Genomic DNA, 23,481 nt, shown 5'->3' with positions numbered 1-23,481 from the left:
AATGAAACCTCTGTTAAGGAAGGCTTGCATGTTTTTGTTGCTGCAGGACTTTCTGACACTCAGTAGAACTGGTAGGGACTTTGTTCAGGGGCCTATGAACTGTATTCCATGTCAAGTTATGGAGCAGTAGTAGAATTGGAATGGGAAGTATCTAATAGAGAATATTCTAATATATGGGCCTAATCTTGCCTTCTCCTTGCATAGCAAAATAAACTAGCCAAGGCATCACAGAACACATTCCAAGCCAGTCATGTGTGCAATCATCCACTGTGCAGTCTGTCTCTATTCATAGTCTTTCAGCAGTGCTGGTGTAAATCTGTAGAGGTTTCTATACATAACAACCATAAGTAGTGTGATTTTTGTGCTGAAATTGCAACTAATTAACAAAAGGCAAGACATTTTAGAATGTCTAGGGATCTTTTAAATTCTGTATTTTAGGATGAACTATTAGCAATTTGAAGGACAGCCAGTTAAGTTAATACTCCTGAATCATCTAAAAGTACATGAAAGGATCTTCTGACCAAGAAACAAGGCGTTCAGTACAAGATCAGATAGTTCTTCTAAGATCTATGCAAAAAAGCCAGGGAAGTGTGGGATCATCAGTGCTAAATAAACTAAATGCTTGCAAGGTTGCTCTCTGCATTTTCACTAGTTCAGAAATTTAAAACTTAAAGTCTTTGATAAAGGATTACTACCAGTTTAAATCTTTGTCCTAATCAAACTTTCAGTAGTTGAATTTTATGATTTCAAAAGAGAAAAAAGTATATTTTCAAGAAAAGTTGATACTAAAATTACTTGGGTTTTTCTGTTTGTGTTGCTTTTTTTTAACCAAACTCCTGTTTTTGAATGACCTTTGTACAATGCTTTACTCTAGTAACTTTCTCTGTTCATTGTGTGGCCTCCACACACTGTTGGATTGTCCACCATGCTGTTGTTAACAGTTTACTACTTAAGTTACCGATAGGCCACTTGTTTTGCCAGTCTCTAGAGCTGGGAGCCATGTCAAGCACACAGAAGCCAGAGTCATCTCGGCCAGATGGTGTTTGATACAGATGGATGGTTGGTTGTCATGCAGATCTTCTAGCTGGTAACTTGTTGCTGCCATCTGACTCAAGGAATAATTTGTGCACACTGGCTGTCAAAAGCATCTTCTCTTCTGTCTGTTTTAGCTGTCATGTCTGTGCTCTGTACAGAAGTGTTGACAAGACATTGCTGTTGTACATTTTCAATTTGGTTCTCAGTGATTTTTCTGCTTCATGAGGTCTTTTATAGCTGCTGGAGTGTACTGCTCTTTGATCACTTTTTTTTTTTTTAAACCACAACAAAAAAATCCTCTTCTAGTACAACTACTACCTGGCCTTCTAAAATCTGTTTTGCTTGTAGAATTTTTTCCTGCCTGCTTTACGGACAAACACAGTGGACAGTAGGAGAGTATTGAATTTAAATGTGACTGAGGTTTCAGAATTAGATAGCACTGTGGATAAACTATGAATAGACATGAAAACAATGCTGAGTCTTGTCCCAGATGGTGACAGGTGGTGACCTGTTCAGTAATAGACATACTCCTAATTTCAGAAAAATTCAGTGCATTCCTGAAAGTTTTCTTGCTGGGATTTCACAAGTTTTCTTGCTTGTTTTTAGCACTGCTGTAACCGCAGCATTAGACATGTGCTAATGAAATAATAGTTTTGAATATTAGCATTTTCCTGCCACCTGGCCATTCATTCAATTAGTGGACTGTCTAGAAAAATTGCAATATTATTAAAGGAGTCAGTGTGGTCTGTTTATAGCATGAGTTGTAGTATTGGAGACAAAGAGTGGAGCTTTTTGCTTACCTTCCTCCCCAGCCCCATTATGTAGGTTAGGAAAACTAGTCCACTACATTCAAAGAAATGTACAAAACTGTTCGTAGGCAGTCAAAATGGTTTACAGAGTATCTGTTGTATGGAATAAACAGTGTTGTTGTTTTCCATTTAAAATCTTCTTTTTAAAAGCCTATTTTCATATAATTTGTTAGAAAATATAGGGGGAAAATTACTTTTTCTGTAGATAAACTAACTGACAAGCATTCTGAAGAATATTAAAATTTTAATTTAAGCCTGATGTTCTATATCTGTAAATGAAAATCCTGACTTAAAAGTTATCCTTAACAACTGCCACAGCTGAAAGAGTTATTAAAAACTCAGAGGTTATTTCCTGCAATTCCTTTTCTAATCAGTACAGTCCCAAAAAGATGGACTTGCCAAAGGTTTTTACACAGAGGATCACAACTACAGTTATCTTTAAAAATCAGAGCTGCTTTTTATATGCCAAATAGGAGACCCCCTAGTCAGAATAAGATTAATGCTAATTAAATTATATTTGCAGACAGAAAACTACATGCAGCAAATACGTGAACAGCAGGAAAAGATAGAGCTTCAAAACAGCATTATTGCAAAACTGAAATCACAGTTGGCTGCTCTGAATGCTAATAGAGGTATGTACTCCAGTTTGCACATTATTGCTTTTTATGCTGTGTTGCACTGATGAATAGTTCTGACTTTGTTGCTTCAGTTTTTACAATATACATATTTCAAATGAGTATCGTACTTTCCTGTGAATGTGAGAGTTAACACAAATGTGCCGTTTCAAGATCTATTTATAAAATTCAACACTTCTGGGGTCTCTCTTTATCCTCTTCAAGAAATGGTGATATTTTCTATAGAGGTAGAATCTGCTTACACTGAAGCCAATAAAAGTTATGAAAATATAGGTTCAAATAATTCACTATAATTTTTTTTAATTGTTACATAATTATTTTTATACTTACCTGTTAATAAGTTTATCTCAGGTTGTTTTAGATATAAGTGCTATGATTATATGTCTTTTATGTTAGATGAGTCTTGTGATGCTAATCTTATTGCATATCTAGAACTTTATAAGCAGGTAATTCTCTTTCAAAACAAATAGTCATTGATGGATAATTTTTCACTGTTTGACTGTATTACACAAATAAGAGAAAAGAGTCAAAGTAACCATGTGTTAATCTGCCATGCTCATTAAATATTTATTCACACTAGCCTAACACTCCTGGTTTTCATAAATACTCGCAAAGAGGCTGACTTTTATTTTTAAGAGTACATGTACATTTCTTTATTGCTGATTTGGTCTTGCATTGTCTCTAAGCACACAATTTAGCATCTCTTGCTTGTTTAATGTGAAGGCTTGCTCAAAGAACATGAAGAAGTTAATATAAGTCTAGCTTATTTTAATTTTGCTTGTACTTAGAAGCTGACTGTGAAAAATGCAACTATAGTCAGTTGCTTTTTTTTTTTTTTAATTTAAGGCAATGCACATCCTTACATTCTGATGCATGAAGACATTGAAACATCCAACTTACCTTTCAGCCAGCTCTCTGAAAAACTGAACATAGCAAAGCAAAGAGAAAAACTCCTAAAGGTATGTCACCTGCAGTAAGTTCACTTTTGTGCTGTGATTATTCTAGGAGAACCTAAAAGATAAGTGAGATTTTTACTGGTGCCTTTGAACTGCACATGAAGTGTGTGAGCATTGTGCCACTGCAGCCTGTTTAGGTGAACTAAGCATTATCGTGGGTCCTTCCCAGTGAAATCTGTTTGGCCATCAAGCTCTCTAGAACAGCTTTGATCATAAAGCAAGAACTGAGTTGCTTATTTATTTCTTAACTTGCCAAAACCCAAAAAAGGGCATTTTCTTTCTTACAAGAGCATTTCACATTACAAACAGTCTCTGTATTTTTGCAAGAAATGGAGAATCTGCACTCAAAAAGTGGTGGAGTGTGAAGTGAAGGATCCATTGCACTGGAGATGCTGATTTGTTTGGGTTTTTTAAATAGCCAGTGTTAAGATGGTATCTCTTCTGCCTCTCCTCACTGAAGTAACATTAAGATTTTCACTACAGCCTATTGAGTGTAACAGGAGTAAGAGTAAAGTAATAGCACAGCATATATGGGAAATGCCTTGAATAGATTTTACATACTGAGAAAAGACAGTGACAGAGATGCGCAAAGTTGCATTTTCTTATTGTAAATCATCTCACTGTGGTTTTTGAGAACTGTTTTGTAACATAAAGTCTGTTATTTCTGAATGTGAGTCTCCATAGCTCCTGAGCAAAGACTTTGTAAGGGTCATGAAAAGGCCCATGTAAGAAATCAGATATTAGAATTAAAAAGAATCAATTTCAGGATTGATTTCCTGAGCTACAAACAAATTAATTGCGCCTAATTCACAGAAACACATTTTTTATCAGAAATGCAATTTCATTAGATCCAAAAAGTAATTTAATTGGATTACTGATGCTTGCTTAGTTATCTTGAAGGAATTTTATATGAGATTAAGTCTTTGCAAATGTTTTAAACATACTGTCAGAAAATATTTATATACAATCCTTTTCTATTTAAAAGAAAGTCTTTATGTAATTTTTATACACTAGAATCTGTAATTATAAGATGTCATTTCTTTCCTAATCTTTTCACTTACTTGGATTAAAACACAGCTGAAGGGTTAATTCTTTGATGGAACATCCTTGCATATTTTTGCAGTTTGCTGTCTTGAGCTGGATAAAAATTATATCTTACAGTTGCACATGAAGATCTGACCTAGTCTAGTATTTCTCTTCTTTCTGAATGCTTACTAAAGAACAATAGTTTTAAGCAACTTAGTTACATAATGAGTTAGGAATGAAAGGAAGCTGTGTTATCTGCTCTTCTTATGGGGAAACACTGAAATAATGTGATCTTTACAGGAGATTATAGGCAATGCATAAGAAGCTGGAATCATTGTTTCTGGAACTATTTTCCTAATAGAATGTAGGTTATTTTCTTTATCTACGTATTTGTTTTGTGTAGCCAATAGACTACATAAGACTATATAAGTTTGTCTGCATACTGGTGCATTTAAACCCAGGCACATTGCTATTCAAATGAGGTCTTTTTAGAGGGGATGTGTAGAGATTTAAACCCATGCAAAGTTTTAACCCAGCCTATTCTATGTTCCTGTTACTGGGAAAAAGCGTGGAGCTTGAGGAAAGTATGTTTGACTGGACAAAGGCTGCCTTCTGCAGAGGCACATGGATATATTTGCACCATCTTTCCAATGCAAGGGGGATCCTAATGTTTGGTGTTGTGTCCAGTAAACTTGCACTGATCTGCCAAGAGTGATACAAAAATGTCAGAGACAGAGGCAGAGAAACACACACTTGTACTAGCTCTGGTTGTGTCTTGGCCATTCAATTCATGGCTACGAGCGAAGATATCCAGTAGTGTCTCTAGTTATCATTTTACTGAATAAAAAAATCCCCACAGTATGCCAGTGGAATTCATGCTTCAAGGGAGAATTGGACAACTCAGTGGAAGAGACATCTGTTGAGAGTTAATAAATAGATAGAAAAAATAGATAGAAACTATTACTAAGAAGATCTGGGAATTTATTAATGGATATATCATGAATGTCTCCTGTTTTCTTGTACTTTTTTTTCCCCAGATGTCATTCTCTTAAACTGAAAATCCATCCTGTCACTGACCCAGTATAGTTTTCTTGTACATAATTCAATAAAATACTGGCTTTTTCAGGTATTGAAATTTGGACATTTGAATATTCTATTTGAAAGCCTGTATTTTTCTAATATTCTGTCCACATTCTGCTCTAAACCAAATAAATTCCTACAAATTCCTACAGCCATTTTCCCCTACAGTGTCCTTGAAATTCAGAGTCTCTCCCATGGCAGAAGATGCTTGGGTTTATTAATACCTTTTGAAACTGTCATTTGCTAAGTCCAGTGGAATTTTTCAGTGGACTGTATTCTGTCCTGCAGAATCCTGAATTGATTGTAATAGTTGCATGATTAGAGCTTAAATTTCAGAGGTTTAAAATGAGGGAGAAACTGTCTTTTCTTTGTTTTCTAGTAGGTGGCCATACATGTGTATTTTATATGCTGTTGTCAAAGTCTGTTGCCTGTGTGTAAGGAAACACTTTAAGATAGATTTTTTTTTGTTCGCATTCGTCTCATTGAAAGAGGTGAGTAGGCCAGATCAGCTTGGTGGTCAGTACCAAACTATATACAAGATTACCAGAATTTTTCAGCCCTCTGCTTGAGAAGACCAAAGGGGCTTATATTGTTGACTAGTTTTGAGACCCTGGCTAAACTTCATTAAGTAGGAAGAATTGAGATCTAACTGCTGGCTCAGAGCCAAAGCTGCACAACAAACCAAAGACGTTAGAGATGAGATGATGTCAAGCTTCTACGTTTTAGTACAGTCAGACATCAGAATCCTTGTGAACTCAGTAAGACATGAAGCTAAAGTCAACTCCTGTGACAAGAAAACATACTTATGATCCAAATTTTCTGGTTCAAGAATCTCAGTATTAAACACTGTCTGGAATTTGTTCATCAAGAGTGTCTTGTGCCATGAAGAGGAGGAGGAAACTGTGTCAGGAATGAATGATGCAAATGTTATACAAAACTCTTCATCCTGCAATAAAAGTTTAGCTCTTCTTTTTTTGTGCAGAACATAAGCAGAGGAATGGCAGACATATAGTAGTCATCTTTATGTTCTAAATTATGGGGCTAAAATTGCTTACATAAGTAAGAACAGCTACTGCAGCAGTCATGTGGAGTTCCATGTTCCAATCTGTGTTCCAATCCATACCAGCTTCACTAGTGTCACTTTATTTCCTATCTTTAATGCAAAGAAAGCTCTGCTTGATTTTTATGCTGGCTGATAATATGGTGCATTTAGATATTCTTTGCTGCTGGTACAATGTATGCAGTAGGATTAGTTCCTAATATAAGAAATTCTGGTATTTATAGCCTTTTCTCCTATTGCTTCATCTGTTTAATCTATCTCTACCCAATAATAGAGAAGAATTTGTGGGGAAACTGTTAAAAGTCACAGTTAATATTCCTTAAGTCCGCTTAAAGTTCATCAGTTGACTTGTGTTTTGCCTTGAAACTACCTGACCATTTGTTTGTTTTAGGAAGCCACTGAAGCAGGCCTTATAGCACACCTCAGGGGAAAATAAAGGGACCTGCCTTTACTGCAGTACAGTCTGGGGGCTGACAGGCTGTGGAGCAGCTCTGCTGGAAAAGAGCTGGGATCTTGTTAGACAGCAAGCTGAGCATGAGCCAGCAGCATGTCCTGACAGAAAAGAAGGGCACCAGCTCCGTGTGTTGTATTAACAGGAGCACAGCTAGCACACCCAGGGAAGTGAGTATCTCTGTCTATTCACTGGACTGCATCTAGAGTACTACGTCATGCTTAGGGACCTCCAGTACAGGAAAAACATTGACAAACTACAGTGAGTTCACCAGAAGCCCCACTGAGGTAACTGGGGGCTGGAGTACATATCCCGTGAGAAAATGCAGAAACTGGTCTTGTTCAGCCTGGAGAAGAGGTGGCTTCAGGGAAAGCTAATAGTATTCCAATACCTATATTCAGGTTATCAGGCAGATGGAGCCAGGCTCTTAATGCTGGTGTATGGCAGGATAAGATACAATGGGCAGATGAAAGAGGAAAGATTCAGACTGAGCATAGGGGAAAACGTTTCACCATGAGGACAGCCAGGCTTGGGAAAAGGTTGCCCAAAGAGGCTGTGCAGTCTCCATCCTCGGGAAATTCAAGACCAGACTGAATAACCTGATCGGACATTGTAACTGACTCTGATTTGATTAGAAGCTAGAGAACCCTGGAAGTCTCTTCCAATTTCAGTTATTCTCTGATCCTATAAAGCTTCTGCAAAAGAAAATATACTGATCTGTTCATAGTACATAGCCACTTTGCTGACACCAGTGTTCTTAAAAGATATATTGTGTTGCCAAGTACATAACTGAGCAGGTATGACTTGTGTGATGTATTTATAAAATTTATAAAGCTTATGAAGTTTATCAAGCATTTGTAATCTTCAGCCAGTTTATAAGAGTTACCACATCACTGCAAACCACCAGGCAACTCTTGGAAACTCTTAAGATCGTCAAGCTATGAAGGGTTGTATTATTGAAAGATCCCAAAAGGTGTAATTGTTTCTCTGGTGTTATCATGATGGTCACAGGAATGATGATTTCCATAAGCATAAATTGATATATTCATCAGTATGTACTGATAATGTCTTCACTGTGACACGTTGCATGGCTCTTCTCATGTGGCTTTTTTCCCTTCTTGCTTAAATTTTGTCCTCACTTTCTGCAGATGGAGGAGAAATGGAGGAGAACTACTGGCCATTACTGCAGTGCCTCCAGTTATCTGAAGGCCTTTGAAAGCCCACATGTGAATTGGAGCTGTAATAGTCTCAAAGAGATAAATTATGCTGTATCACAGCTCAATGAATTATTTTATTGTCCTTAAGATACAATAGTTCATCAAGGGCAAGAGTTATCTTTGATGAAAGCTTTTTCTAGGTGTTTGGATTTCCAGCAAATAATGATGCAGGAAAATACAGGAGAAGCTGTATCCCCTTACCTTATTTAAATGGGAAATTGAATTTGACCTGTTAGAAATTCAAAGCATAGAAGAGCTAGGATTAAGGAAGCTTTTTTGGGATTGAAACATGCCATTTTTAGACACTGTTTTGAAGTCACTGAGCGGAAGGGGCTTAATCTGGATCCTTGCGATACCACCCAAGTCTGGAGTTGCACTGAAGCTCTTACTGTAGGTTTGCTATTCAAAGTTGCAATTGAGGCTATAAACCAATGCCTTCAAAGCTATTTTTCTGCAGGTTTTTCTTTCTTATCCAGCTAGTATAACTTTTTGAGGCTAAACAATTGTGTCAGCTGTATGTGTAAACATCCATGCTTAGCCAGCTGGTGTCTTGGTAAACCAGCTCTGAACCTATCCCTGCATGGCTGTCTTTGTCTAGTAGGGAAGCCCCTACCTCCCTAATCTCCAAATGCACAGCCTCACCATATGTAAATTCCATTTGAAAATAAAACAAAAGGTCCTGAGAAAGCACTTAGTTGCTTCTTTCCTCTTCATCTTAGCCTACCTGTCTACTATTTAACTGCATTTCACTGGCATTCTTCTTTAAGAGTTAACCCTTAGGTCGTACATCTCTTGCAGAGATAATCATGGGGCTTGGGGACACTTTTTGTGACACTTGATACAGTTCCCTGTATCAAGATTTCATAAACTTACAACTATAAGGTTTTCAGCTGTAGGTTGTTTCTTGAAAATTTTTGCAACTACTCTTTGAGCATATTAAAAAAAAAATGGTACTTTCTTCTTTATTCCACAAAAATCCCACATAGTTAAAAGTTCCATTAATTACTAGAAGTGAGAGCAGCCAGGGCTTTTTATTCTACAGATCTTTATAGGCCTGAAATATTTGCAATAGAATCCTGGTCGTGCATAAAGATCAGAGAATGAGAGGCTGGAGGGCATGCCTGCAGAAAGACATCTGCAGTTTGGGTTGATGGCAAGTTGATAGGAGTCAGCAGTGTGCCTTGGCAGCCAAAAGGGCCAACTGTGTCCTGGGGGGCATCAGGCACAGCATTGCCAGCTGGGCAAGGGAGGGATTGTCCTGCTCTGCTCTGCAATGGTGTAGCCCCAGCTCGAGCACTGTGTGCAGTTTTGGGTGACACAAAAATGATGTCAAAATATTAGAGCATGTCCAGAGGAGGGTGGCCAAGATGGTGAAAAGTTTTGAGGGCAAGAATTCAGAGGAGCAGCGGAGGTCACTTGTTTGTTGAACCTGGAAAGGAGAAGGCTCAGGGGTGACCTCATGGCAGTTGACAATGCCCTCAAGGGCAGCAGTGGGTGGGGAGGTGCTGCTCTCCTCTCTGGTGAGCAGCGACAGGACACGGAGTGAAGTCCCATCAGGGGAAGTTCAGGTTGGCCATGAGGAAAGGGTCCTTCACTGAGATGGTTGTTGGTCACTGGAACAGGCTCTCCAGGGAAGCTGTCATGGCACTGAGCCTCTCAGAATACAAAGAATGTCCGGAAAATGCTCTCAGTTCTGTGGTGTAGGTTTAGGTTTAGGTTTAGGTTTAGGTAGTCCTGCAAGGAGAAAGGAGTTGGACTTGATGTGTATGGGTCCCTTCCAACTGGGGATATTCTAGGATTCTGTGATTGTGGGATTGTGTTCTTGGGTTTGCTCAATTTGTGGAATTATTACCATATTTAAGATGCTGTAAGACTGAAATTAATTAAATACTATTTTATGTATCATATATGCAAAATATTACACATAAAGTGTTAATGTAAATTATACAGTAAGTGAATTAAGAAAGTGTCTTTATGTTGCATAAACACTAATGTGACTTGCATAAGTTCAGAAGATACAGTTGTTTTGAAGAGTTACAGCTATGTGAAGTGGTAGAAGGTCTTTACTGTCAATTGAAAATTATTAATGTAATAAACAAGACTGACTCTTACTTATGATGCAAAATCTATATTTAGCTTATTATAGATTGCTGAATAGTGATATTCCACAAACCTCAAATGTATTAATTGTACTGGTGTTTCTAAAATTATTTTTTAGGAACAGTTAGACAGTGAGAGCATGAAATTGAAGCAACTTGAGGACAAAAGCAATCAAAAGGAAAGGAAGCTTTTATCTATTATTTCCAAACAAGATGATAAAATAAGAAATCTGGAAAGCAAATTGCAAGAATTAAATGAAGCACAAAAGGCTATACAGATGCCAACGTATAAAAGGGAGGTAAGATAAGAAACCAAGTAGAGAATAAATAAAAAAGACAAACATTTGTAAATTATTACTTCTTTCATATAGGAAATGTTTAGAATTTGTACTAATTATTCCAATAAACTTATTTTAAGTTTATTCTGTAATTACTAATTATTCTGTAATTATTCTGTAATTACTAGGAAATTAGATTAGATGTTAGATTTTATAAAGCACATAGGGAACACCATTAAATACATATTGTTTTGTTGGTATGTAATTTTTTTTTTATGTCTTGAAAATTTTCATGTTTGTGAAAACTCCAGATTAGCATTTCTGGTTTATAATTTTCAGTTGGAAGTTTTCACCAAAACTGAGTTGATTTTTTGATCTTGGTGCTACCCTATTTTTGCATTTTGGATGCTATTCTGTCCTTGTGGTGCTAGAGTGCAATTGTTGATATGAATCTAAACACATATACATGTATTAGCTACCTAATTTAAAGTGAACACAGGAAAGCCTAGGAGCACAGCAACATGGAACTTGTTGCTATTAGACTTACTAAGCATTGCTTAGCTTACTGTGGCATTGTATCCTGTTTCGCTGGATATAAGGCAGCTCAAATGCATCTATGGGAGCTGCAGCCACACTTCAGCATTACAGGTAAGACACACCTGTGGTTATAGGCAGTGGAGCAGCTTATACAGATCTCTAAGCTTACACATCTTTGAAATCAGCTGGTTTGGCAGGCGTGCTCAAGTTCATGTCTGACTTAGAGCACATATGAACTACCCAGGCCATCTGGTAATGTAGCTCTAGTGGAACTACAGCTTAGTGACTGGTTATGAAAACTTCCCTTAATGCCTGGCAGATGTAAAACTATGTAATACTGGAGTGAACCACACGGTGGTAGTAAAAGTTAATAACTTATTTTAAAAACTGCTGTAACTCCTGACATATTAGCTTCTGATGTGTTCATTGAAATTTTCAGTGAATAAATTGATTTTTAACAGGTAAAATAACTGGGTAAAAGACTGATACAAAAGACAGAATCTTAACCTTATACATGACTGAAAATGAGTTGCAATCAAGCAATATTCTTAGAACTAGTTCCTTTTCAAGGGAATATGAGCAGAGAAATGCCACACTGAGTTATAAAAGGAACTAGGAATTTCACACAAACCTCTTTTGTCATTTTGACAATGCTTTGAGAGCTTTCAACGGGACTAGGTGAAAGACCACATGACATTTTTATTCATATCAAGGTGAAGTGCAAAATTAATATGCTAACATGCTCAATATTTTCATATTTTACTTCAAGGTGAAAAGTAAGAAAGTTGTTCCAGATAAGCCTGAATTATCTCTAGGGATCTCTGGTATTTCACCTGAAAGGTAAATACTTCTGCAGCATTTTTTCAAATTAGCTTTTGGCTTTTCTGCAATTAAGGCCAGCTATTGCCCTCTTTTCTACACGGTACCTTAAGAACTGGCTGGGCAGGGAGTCGTGAGGAGGGAGCATAAAAGGTCAAAGAGCTAATGCAGGAAGATAATAGAGCCAACAACTCTGTGAATCATAGCTGGGGCTTTACAAGTACAGAGGGCTAAGCTGGGAGGGAGAACATTAGCCACTTGGTTCAGCAGGAGGTTAAACTCTGGGAAACAGCAGCAGATGTTAATGCTGGGGTTTGGATAAGCATTAACTGCCTTGCATTAACTCCTCTGGACAGGAATGTACAGCCATTATGGATTAACTGATGGCAGCACAGCACAGGAGCCTGCTGTGCTGCCAGGAAGAGGCCTGATAGGCAGTATGAAGAAATAATTCTTGGCCTGATCTGTCCTAAATTAGATAGTTTGAAACCAAGTTTATATATAAGCTGAAGCCAGCAAACCCCTGCTATGACCAGGGGTCAAAAGCAGTAGATTTACTCTTCCGCCAGTGATTTCAGAAAATATTGACCGTTATCTTAGGTTTGCATTTTTCATAGGATAGGCAGTAATGCCACTTGTAACAACTTTGCTGGGGTCAAATAGAAGGTTCTCTAAGGTGAGGTTAGGAGAGTGTTAAGGGAAAAAGTATCAAATTCTTGCTGTCTTCTTATTCACTTGCCTAGGCATCTGCTTTTGACCCCTCCCATACATAGGCTAGGTGAACCACATGGGTCTTTAGTCTGGCTCACTACTCTTATATGATAAGAAAGAGAGGAAATAAGACTGTAATGTGAGAAAGACTTGTTTGTCTTTTTGATTTATATCTAAAAAAATAAAACCCCTTACCTGTCTTCTGTCTTCCTGCTCTCAAATAGCTTCCTTACTTTACTGTTTTCTTGGAAAGAGGTATGTGACTGGTAAGATTACTGGTAATCTTACACTAGTAAGATTATAGTATCACAAATGTCTAGCAAATTAAGACTGCTCATCTAATCATAGATATATTTTTAAGTTCTGATTAGAAACTTCATTTTATTTCTTATTTATCAAAAACGTCAGAGTGTTTTAACACAAAATCACATCAGAATGTGTTCACAGTAGCAATTTTAACTATTTATGTGCATCTTTTTCTCAAATGAGATACAAATAGATATTTGTGTCTTCAAAAAGAGAAACACAACAGAAGTAGGAACACAGTCTGATTGTTATATGAATAAGCAATAAAAAAGGAAAACTATTCACAAGATTAAAGAAAAATTCCTTTTGAGATCTTTTGATGTAAAGATGCAAATGAGAACACAAATCCAACTTTACTTTTTTTCATTTTTGAAGCTCATTTTATAAAATCCATTATATTGTGCTTAAAAATATAAATTACTCAGCAAGTTTATCAAAATGTTACAGTGGAATTTTATGGATGCATCAGTAACTAAATAACAGTGCCTTTGGGCAAATAAACTACACCAGCATGAACTATTTTTACCATTCTCAGTGCAGATAACTAAATATCAGATTCAGATTCCCATATGATACTCTGGAGAAGAAATAATAGAATTTAAGTCCCTCAGATTGAAAAGAAAAGTCATATGATACTGTATGAAAACAGAGGGGATGAGTTCACAAACTCCTCCCCAAAATGCCAGGTAGACAGAGAAGGAAACAGCCATTACAAATGCTTGTGTATTCCTTCTTCTGCATTCTGAAGTGCACTAGCAGCAACAGAAAACAATTTGTTCATAGTGGCAGCATCTTATTTTCCCTAGAACTGAGGTGGAAGCAGTACCCTTGGGAAAGATAAACTCTTCCACAAAATACCTGAAAGACTGAAAGAACTGAAAGGCTGGATTTTTGAGGGTGGTCATTACAGGCTCAGTTCCTGTGTTCAAAAATATATGTGTATGATATGAATAAACAACTCTTTGACAACATTTCCTTTTCCTTTTTCTGCTTGCTTTTACTGTATACAGTAAAATATGTATACATATGTTGAGGAACAAGATATCCAAGAAAAGTAGCTTATACTATTGTTTTTCTGTGGTTTGTGGGTGTGACTAGATTAAAGGTCACAACAAGCTGAATTGGTTGACTCTTTAATTTGCAATTTTGATCTTCCAGAGAGAATCTGGAGACTATTTTCCAAGAAATGAAAGAAGAGTGTCATCGAATATGTATGCTAGCCAGAGAACAAACAGACCAACTGAGTATATTTAAGATAAAGCCAGAACCTGAAACTGGTAATATCATACTTAAGCTCTTATTGTGATTCAACTGTTTGAAAGCTTTGCTTTATATTTGAAAATACTGCAAATTACACATACATAGAAGTACTTCCACTGTTTACCATCTGCCTTTTTCAAGTCTGTTCACATGGTGCTCAGTATTTCACCAAGAAAACGCACCGCCAGTTTTGGCATTCTATGACGAATGCTCCAAATCACATGCTATAAAAGACAGTCATCACATCAATGGCTCTTGTAATTGTTTTGTCCCTTGGAGTGAGAGGCAGGCACTTACTACATGTGATATCCCATCATACTGTGTGAATGACAGCACTTGCTTGCTTTTAATTTAGCTGTCAGTTCAAAAGATGTCTGCTATGAATGCCTCTAGCCCCATATCTGTTAGAGGAAAACTGCAGGACTGAGGAGACTCAGAGGACTTATTTTCTAGACTTTTAAATACTGTTTTCTTATATGAGACAAGAGCTTAATCCAACACTTCCTGAAAACAAAGGGAAACCCTGATTTTTGTTGAAACTGTGAGAGATCCTGAATGTCCAGTTCTGCTAATACTTACCTTTAATACAGTGTAACCTACTATGGGTATTCTCTATAACTTTTCTTAATAGTAGGATCAGACTCTTAAGTGGTTTCAATGAACACCTGCCAAATGCACAGACTTGAAGCAAAGTATGCTGATTTCAGCACTTGATTTTAATTTAGGTTATCCATTATTGAAGTTTTGTTACATGAAGTGCTGACATGTATCTTGTTGCTTCAGATTGCTCTGTCTGAACTGTATTGTGATAGTCTGATTGTATGCTAATAATTTCATTATTTGGGGGTGGGAATTTTGGAGGAAGTGTGTTTGGCAGCTTACTTTACAAAAATGGTTTTGATTTCCCAACAAAGTGCCTAACTTAATTGTGTGAAAAGCCATACATGATGTAAGCGATATAGATGATAAAAGAAGTGCTTAAGTCAACTGTGTGTAAAGGTATACACGGCAAAAGCTGTATAGATTTAATGTTTGATTTGTTACTTCTGTGTTCCATTATCAGAAGGCTGCTGTACAATCAGTTTATACTGAAATTATTCTCTCACCTGGTTAGGAGAAACCATTGCCTTTTTTATTAAATTAGTGCCAAAAATGAAGGGTGAATTCTCGAAACAAAGGGAAAACATGGTCCCATTTCTGAATAGTTAGTCAGTTTAAATATTTAACTAATTTGGAAACCAGTGGGTGTTAGGTACCTGAATACCTTCTAAAATCGTGCTCATGGTGCCTAGCATGTTCTTGGCACTGTGTGAAGTGGTTTGGGTTCCAGCTTCTATTTCTGCCAGAACACTTCAGTAAATATGCAAGTATGTGTTAAGAGTATGGGACAACATAATTTTCAATAAAATGAAAATGTTTATAGCCATAAATCAAAGAGAAATATAATTACTAGAAAAGAGTAATTTCCTTTTATTTCTCTTTTGATAGTTTTGGTGTCAGAACTAATGTTTGTGAAGGAGAACTACACCTCATTCTGATTTTTAAGAGAAAATAAACAGTTAAAAAATCAGGGAAGAAAGAAAAAATAGTTTAACACCACATTTTAATAACTGTATTTCAATGGACTGTTTAATATTTTCTTCATTCTTTCTTCACAGAAATACAGTTTTCCATGCCGATACAGTGCACTGATAAAACTGATGAACAAGCAGAAGAGCTTTTTAAGCCTCGGGTTATAAAGGATATAAATAGAGGTGCATCATGCATCACATCTATCACACCAAGAGGAGTGGGCCAAGATGAGGACAACAACTCTGTAGAATCACTTTCTAAATTTAATGTCAAGTTTCCACCTACAGACAATGACTCTGCTTTCTTGCAGAGCACTCAGGAAAAACCAACAGTTCCTTGTACTGGTATATCTGAAAACATGCTTCAAGATCATCATTTTAACCTGGAGCACAGAGACCGTGCTGTTAACCTCAGTAAATTGGAACCCAACTCATTTGAAGCTCATGGCATTGATCTCATGACCTCAGCTTTACAAAGCTTAACTACTGTTGACAAAACAAACCCCTCAGATCATGCAAAGATGCCCATAGAAAATATCTGTGACAAATCCTGTTTAAAAACAACAGACAGTGGTTTCACATTTGTACCTAAGCAAACAAGCCAGGGTGTACCTGAAGTAATATTTTCTTTAGAAGCTGCTGGAACAACCGTCAGAGGTCCTCATCAGGTATCTTTCTATAAATATTCTACATTTTAAAAAATGGTAATGATTCAGACACACATTTTGCAAAGATCTTTGAGACTGGATTAATATATTCTCTAAGAAACCTCATCAGTTTTTTAAAGACAACATCTCTTGTCATTTCTTCTCCCTAATAGTGCAGAATATGTGCAAGATGCTTTTCCAGTGAAACATCAAGAATATAAGCAGATATAAGCACTGGATGCTTTTACAAATTTCAATTCATCTAGATATTAATTGCTTCTATATCTATTTCAAAGCTGTCATTAATCCTAAATTGCCCCCTATTTTGCTTTCTTTCTACCCTTGATCTCTGTTGTATAGGGCACATATTTGTTTTAATTGTTTTGCATGTACAGCAGAGAATAAGAATAATGAACCAATTAAAAAGCTAAACAAATAAATACTTCCACTATGAAAAAAATAGCTACTTTTTGCCTCAGTCTGAGGTATCAACAACACCGTATTTCTCTGCTCTAAGAAACTTAAATTTTTGTCATTGTAGGAAAAAAAAGCATAATTGTTTTTTCAAATTAAGGAAAGTTTGCTAAAATACTTTATTTTATGTATGTAATTTGGGCTTAAATTTCAGTTATAGCCTGAAGTCCATGGGAGCTTCTGAAAACAAGGTCCAGTAGCTGTAAAGCAGAAAATGATATTGGCATGTTCTGACACTCATGTTTCTGAATACTTTGCTTCTTTTGTGTAATATCGTGTCTCAGCTGAAAGCTGGCAAAATTATGGAGCTTTATAGACTGATTTTGTGTTTGTTTTTTTTTTAATTTTATTTCTGTGGCTTTTCTGGTACCTTGTGAGAGGACGGATTTTCAAGAATAAGCAGATAGTGATAATTAGGAATTCTCTGAGGGTGGAATTCATATATTTTTACTATTTACATGGAATAAGTTTTATGTTCTTTCCTAATGACAAGGTAGCTGCAGCAGCGGAGCTTTACCTCTCCATTTTGTCACTGCATGACCTGCAAAACCAGCATTTGGAATGTTGTGTAGGACATGATAGCTTTGGTGTTTTCTTCTCCTAAAATTTACCCAGTCTACTTTAATTTTCTATTGCAAACCACTTTTGAGTGGAAATTTTAAAGCATTTAAAGATTGCTGCTATAAGTTTGATTTTTTCAAAAGCTATTTTAAATATCTATTTGTAATGTAGGAGATCTCAATTCTTTACCGACTTATTAATTACAGTTCTCATTGTATTTTTCATTGGGTCTTCAGTTGTGACTAAGTTAAACAAATTAACACATTTATTTTACTGCTAGTGGAATTCCTGTGGAACTGCGAAGAATTCACTCCATTGCTTGTTACTATCCTCTTTTTTGTATTCCCTCTCCAGCCTGTTCTTTTACTAGTTAGTCTGTGTATTCATTTTTCAATAGATGGCACCCTGCATTGTACATTACAGCAAGTGAAACACCTGGTATGTGGTTATAAATTGATAGGGGAGTATGCAGCTTAAAAAGTACAGGAGAGTGGCTGAATAGCAATAAGCCTTTGACCATTAGTATTTGTGCAAAATAAGGAAATTAATTTGGAGCCAGCATTTAGAATGTGAATGATCTGTTTTGTGGAGAAAAATGTACTAGCATTGGTAGTATAAAAATGTACTACTAATGCTAGCACTCAAAGAAAAAGAAAGCTAATGGTGAACTGTTTATTATTTGAAAGTCGTATCTGCAAGAGTACTTCATTGATCAAAATGTTACTTTTTATTCAGAAGTTAGTTTGAAACAAGCCAGCATTACTTTTGAATCCATTTAACGTACATCTGTGTATATCAGTATATTTAAATACCCATCACCTTTATTCAGCTGCTTTCAAAATAGGTTTTTAAGTATTTTTCCCAATTAATTGGACTCAGCTCTAGAGGCTTTTTCTTGCTGTAAATTGTGCTAAAGATTTGGTCATAGATAATATATATGTAGATTAAAACAGTAATTTTTAAAAGTTACTTGTATACATGCCCTTTTCACTGTGTTAACCTCAGCAAAATTTAGGCATAAACTTGTTCTTAGTATTTTTACCACCTTTCTAGGGGGTGGTTATGCTGCTTACAGCTTCTATCATCCCTTCCAAAAATGAAGGAAAAGCCAAGAAGGAGAAAATTATATACCTCTTTTTTTTTCCTAGTGTAGATAAAACTTTCAAGTATTTACTACATATGTTAACTTATAAAATGGAAAACCCCATAAATGCAATAGATTTGGCAACAGCAAGTTCTTGGAACTGCTCTCAGTTGGTGTAATAAATTTAGCTCTTTCCTTCTATGTGGATACTAAATCTAAAAACTCCGTACTGTTTTCTTAGAATGTAACTTTAAAAAAAAACGTGACTGAAAAGAGCAGTAGATTAAAATAAACGTGGATATTAGTGAACCTAGGATTTTACAGACTGCATTTAGCTGAGACTTTCATATAGATGCACGTTTATTGGTATTTGCAGTTTGAGGGAGTTGTTTCCATCAAAAATATTTCTAAGTATGTTTATGATTTTAAAAGCAAATCAATAGTCTATTAATCTCAATATTAATGTTTTTGAAATTGAATGTCTGCCTAAATAGATCCCTGTTCTGACAAGGATATTAAGCACAAGCTTAGCACTCAAGGAATGGAAGTTAAGTGCCTGTGTGTGTGGGTTGCTGGATGGGTACCTCCCCTTGTTATGTTTCCAAGATGACAAATAGTTTTTACAATACTATTTTATCTTTTTTTCAAACGGTGCTTTACATCATATCAGAAACAAATAATTCTAAACACATTTATGTAGTGTGTTTAAGTGTGTTAACTTGTTTAAGTGTGTCAGTGTCTAGATAGATTTAATATGCAATTTACACCAGCAACATACAATAAGTAGACTCTTTGAGCTGAAAAAAGTGGTGTGATTGCACTTAATTACTAATTAGTCAATTTAATTATATGGATTGCTGACCATAATGAAAGACAGTAAATCTGCTATTGCTATGTGATAAGCTAAACACTGTTTAAATACAGAATAGGCAGGAAATTGACTCCCAGGAAGTTCAGGGTGGTTTAAAAGGGAGGTTTAGCCGCTGTGAAAGCCAGCGTAGTTGTACAGTGGGTTACCGAGGGAGAAATAAACAATAGATTTTAACTATTTGGCATGATTAAATTTAAAGAAGAGCTGAAAAATAAAAATCTTGGGTATCAGTAGCAAGAAATTTAAAGCTTCTAAAGAAATTACTTTATATTCTTCCTTGCCTTCCCATGTGTGAGTGAAGCAAGAGGAAAAAACTGAGCCAAAAAAAAACCCTGTAGGGCACACTCTCTTCTAAGTTCTATCCCCACATAGAGCTCCAACCAGCTTGTTGCCATTCTTTCTACTTTGTAGTCACAACAGGATGCATTTGACTTTCAATTTACTCAAAACTTGATTGTCCTGGCCATATAATGTAACTATTTGATCTTGTGTTGCTAATACTAAAGTTATGAAACTTGTATGACACATTTATGCCAAAAGGCAGCCAGAGCAAATAAGTACCTTGAGCCATGACATAGATGTAGTCATTTTGGAATTAAACTGAAAACTAGTTATATGTCAATAAGAATGGAAATAAAATATAAATGGTATTAAATCTGTACAAGAAACATTTTATTTTAAGGTAAAAATGTATTTTCTCATTTCTGCCAAATGGCTATTTTGTACTATAGCTTCTACAGTAAACTACTGAAATGCAAAGTTAAAAAAAAGCTTTAGCATGTATCAGAGGTATTACAGACTTCTGCTCATAGCAATATTTATTGTTAATAGATACCACAGTATGTTTAAGTATTTGAAAGGATAGTGTGTTTATAGAACTTTAAAAGAAAAAAACCAAAGTCCTATCTTGCTTTTCTTAAATGAGAACTCTCTAGTTAACATCTCTGGCCAGGCAAGTGTAAAGGAATCCTAATTTAAAGAGTCAGGTATTCTTTTTAATATAAATATAAACTACAGCATAATGTAAACTACATTGTAAACCTCAGCAATACTAATTTTCTGTTTCTTTTAGCCCATTTGGCAGCCTCAAGACAATGATTTGCTGGCACAAGCATATGCAGACTCTGAACTGAATCAGTGTGGAATATGTGAATTCTGTCGAGAAGTTTTCCCACCATCTCTAACATCTAAAGAAGATTTTCTTCGGCATCTCAATTCCCACTTTAAAGTACAGTCTTAATGTATGAGAATTCAATGGTTCACTGTTTTTGCGTACATTTATACATTTTTTTTATTCAATAGATAAGAGCTTAAGAATTATGACTTCTTGTAACAAGAATTCATGACTGAAATTGTTTGTCAGATAAGCACATTTTTAGTTGTCTTTTGACAAGGCAAAATGAAACTAAGTCAGTACTGTAATTCTCATTATTGCTTGTTATGCTTCACTATTAACTTTGAGAGTGATATCAAATGCTTTTTTTTTCCCAATTAATCTTTGCTTGAATAGGCCTGAAGTTGAGACTATATTTATGAATGTAGACTTGCAGGATTAATGCCTTAATCTATCTGGCAAAAATTGGTAATGCTAGGAATTTTTTTTACAATATCCAGTGATGTGATTATGTTCTCCCTGAAGTAAACAGGAAGAGAAGTAGGCCCTTATATTTTATTTATATTATATAATTTCCAAATATAACTTACAATAGTGAACCTCTTAATTCAGATTCTTGTAAAATTAACATAATTGCTGAATCCAGGTGTGCCAGAATTAGGATAGGCTTGTTCACTAGTAACATAAATGAATGGTTGACTTTCCCAGATGAATTTTTTACTAAAGCAAGTAATCAAAAGTAACACATAAATGACCTTTTTGTCAAAATTGAACAGTAATGATTTTATTAATATCTGTTACATATTATTAAAAATAATTATCTTGTTCATGTACCTTTGTAGCATTAATAATTATTTAAAATGCTTTCAGGGAACAGGTTATAGTAATATGAAGGATAGAAAAAGTTAAACTTTCCCCAAAACTAACAATACCAAAGATTATTTGCTATCCCTTCTGCTATAATGGATTGCCAAGTCTGGTACAGACTAGAAAGGAAAGAGGAAAACCTAATCACCAAAATCTCAGTAACTTTATTTTTAACCTGAATATGCTTAGTGGCTTTCTCAATGCAATTAAAATTTGTGTTTATTTGAAACACTGAAGTCTGATAAAGTTTGCACATTTTCTGGATTTACTGATATCAAATTTAAAAATAGGGGTGTTGCCAAGTATTTTAAATTAATGACAAAGGGTGCTTGCTTTTTGCATTTGAACTGAATATAGGGTCTAGCCCTGATATTGTTATTAGTATTAATATTTTCATAGCAGGCAAAGCGCAACACTTTTTCTTTTTAAAAATTTGTTTGCAGGTGACAAATTTCTGGAAGAATTAACACCTGCGTAATTTTTAGAAATGGAGTTTTCTGCAATATTTTCTCTATTTTAAAGATGTCATGTTTGTGACGGGCTGTCAAGAGAGTGTGCTGTAATGAACAGCAGTGTAGAGCGCACGTCCGCGCCATGACCTGGAGGAAGTTTGTTACTCGCGGAGCTCTCGGCCCCGCAGCGCTGAAGAGGCGGTGTTGGGCCGTGCGGAGTGTGAAGCACCTCCCCGGGGAGCGCGGCTGGGGGTGGTGCCCGGGAGAGGCGCAGGTTCCAGCCTTGCGAACAGAGAAGGGGATTCGCACATCTCCAGCCAGCCCGACACGCAGCTCCGACTCGACCTCTCAGCCGTGAAATCCGAGCTCAGGAGCTCGCCTTATTAAGAGATGCACAAACTGCGAATCACCTTTGAAGAAAATAAAGTCATCTGTTTCTCCCCCCGCCCCCACGCGTGGATGAGTTTTCCCCAGGAGCCCTGGAGCTGGCAGAGCCGGGAGCCCTGCGCGGGGACAAGGCTCTTTGTGGCTGGAGGCAGCCTGGGGTCCCCCGCAGCCAGGGCACAGCGGGGAGGGCGGCAGGAGGTGGGGGGAACACGGCTGACCAAAGTCTCGTCGACCAGCAGAACCCATCCATCTCCCACTGCGAGGGCTCCTGCCTAGTGCAACGTTTTAGGAAACTCTTAAATCCTGCTTGCGTAAAACTGTCGCTGCCTGAGGGCATCCAGATAAGGCTCACCGATCAGACCACTGCGAGGAGCACTAGTTTAGTTTTTAAATAAATAAATAATAAATAAATAAATCTCACGCTGAGCAGTTGTGAGCGACTCGAAGTGGGAGGCGAGTGCGGTCCCTGAATGAGCCCCCCTTACACAGCTTTCCTGGAGGCGGCTGCTGCTGCCAGCAGGGACATCTGCTTTATTACACTCACCAGAGGAGGCTCAGTATTCCTCCTCTTCCCTCCCTCTTCCACACAACCCGGCAGAGGAGCTTGAATTCAAATGGGAAGTAGAATGTCATTAAAAATAATAAATATGGTGGAAGGAACTTGAGAGGAGAGGAAGAGCAGCAAACCCGTCCGGTAGGGCCAGCGGAGCCCTCGCCGGGGCAGCCCCGGCGCTGGAGCAGTCTCAGGGCTCCCGTTCGAGTTCATTGTCACCCCGCCCCGCGCTGACGGTGCGCGACGCGTGAGTCCTCCGCGCTCACAGCCAGCGTTCGCGGCAGCGCTCGCAAGGAAACAAACTGCTCCTGATTCCATCGGGAGCTCTGAGTGCAACTCCTATCGGGAGCTCTCTGAGGGACGCTGCGGCCGCCTCAGCCTGCTGCGAGGGCTCCGTGCCGGCGGCCGGGTAGAACACATGTAGCTCCTCTGTCTCTCTGGCTAACTCGACAGCTGCTCGTAGCTCCAGTAATTATACTGTCACTGCTTGTTAGAGGAGAGGAAAATGCTCCTATGACAGATTCCACGAGTCCTCTGGTTTTTAAAATCTCGCAGAATTATCTCTCACCAGAGCATTAACTGAGATTTCTTATTTATCTGGGATCAGAAGGAAAGAAGTTC

General features: G+C 37.0%; 1 protein-coding gene across 2 annotated transcripts in view; it reads left to right on the top strand.

The window, feature by feature from the left end:
- Positions 1–22,727, top strand: part of TANK (TRAF family member associated NFKB activator) — a 28,442-nt gene extending 5,715 nt beyond the window's left edge. Inside the window, exons 3-10 of one of the 2 annotated variants that reach the window (XM_056496597.1) lie at positions 2,368–2,476; positions 3,326–3,438; positions 10,488–10,667; positions 11,953–12,023; positions 14,178–14,296; positions 15,938–16,518; positions 20,560–20,728; positions 21,912–22,727. In XM_056496597.1, coding sequence (XP_056352572.1) covers positions 2,368–2,476; positions 3,326–3,438; positions 10,488–10,667; positions 11,953–12,023; positions 14,178–14,296; positions 15,938–16,518; positions 20,560–20,727 — 1,341 coding nt within the window. In that variant the 3' untranslated portion in view covers position 20,728; positions 21,912–22,727. The remainder of the gene's footprint in view (positions 1–2,367; positions 2,477–3,325; positions 3,439–10,487; positions 10,668–11,952; positions 12,024–14,177; positions 14,297–15,937; positions 16,519–20,559; positions 20,729–21,911) is intronic. The other variant, XM_056496598.1, reaches the window with a different exon arrangement.
- Positions 22,728–23,481: the final 754 nt, after the last annotated feature.

Source organism: Oenanthe melanoleuca, chromosome 7, assembly GCF_029582105.1.
Source record: "Oenanthe melanoleuca isolate GR-GAL-2019-014 chromosome 7, OMel1.0, whole genome shotgun sequence".
Lineage (NCBI taxonomy): Eukaryota > Metazoa > Chordata > Aves > Passeriformes > Muscicapidae > Oenanthe > Oenanthe melanoleuca.
This window is presented reverse-complemented; position numbering and strand designations above follow the sequence as displayed.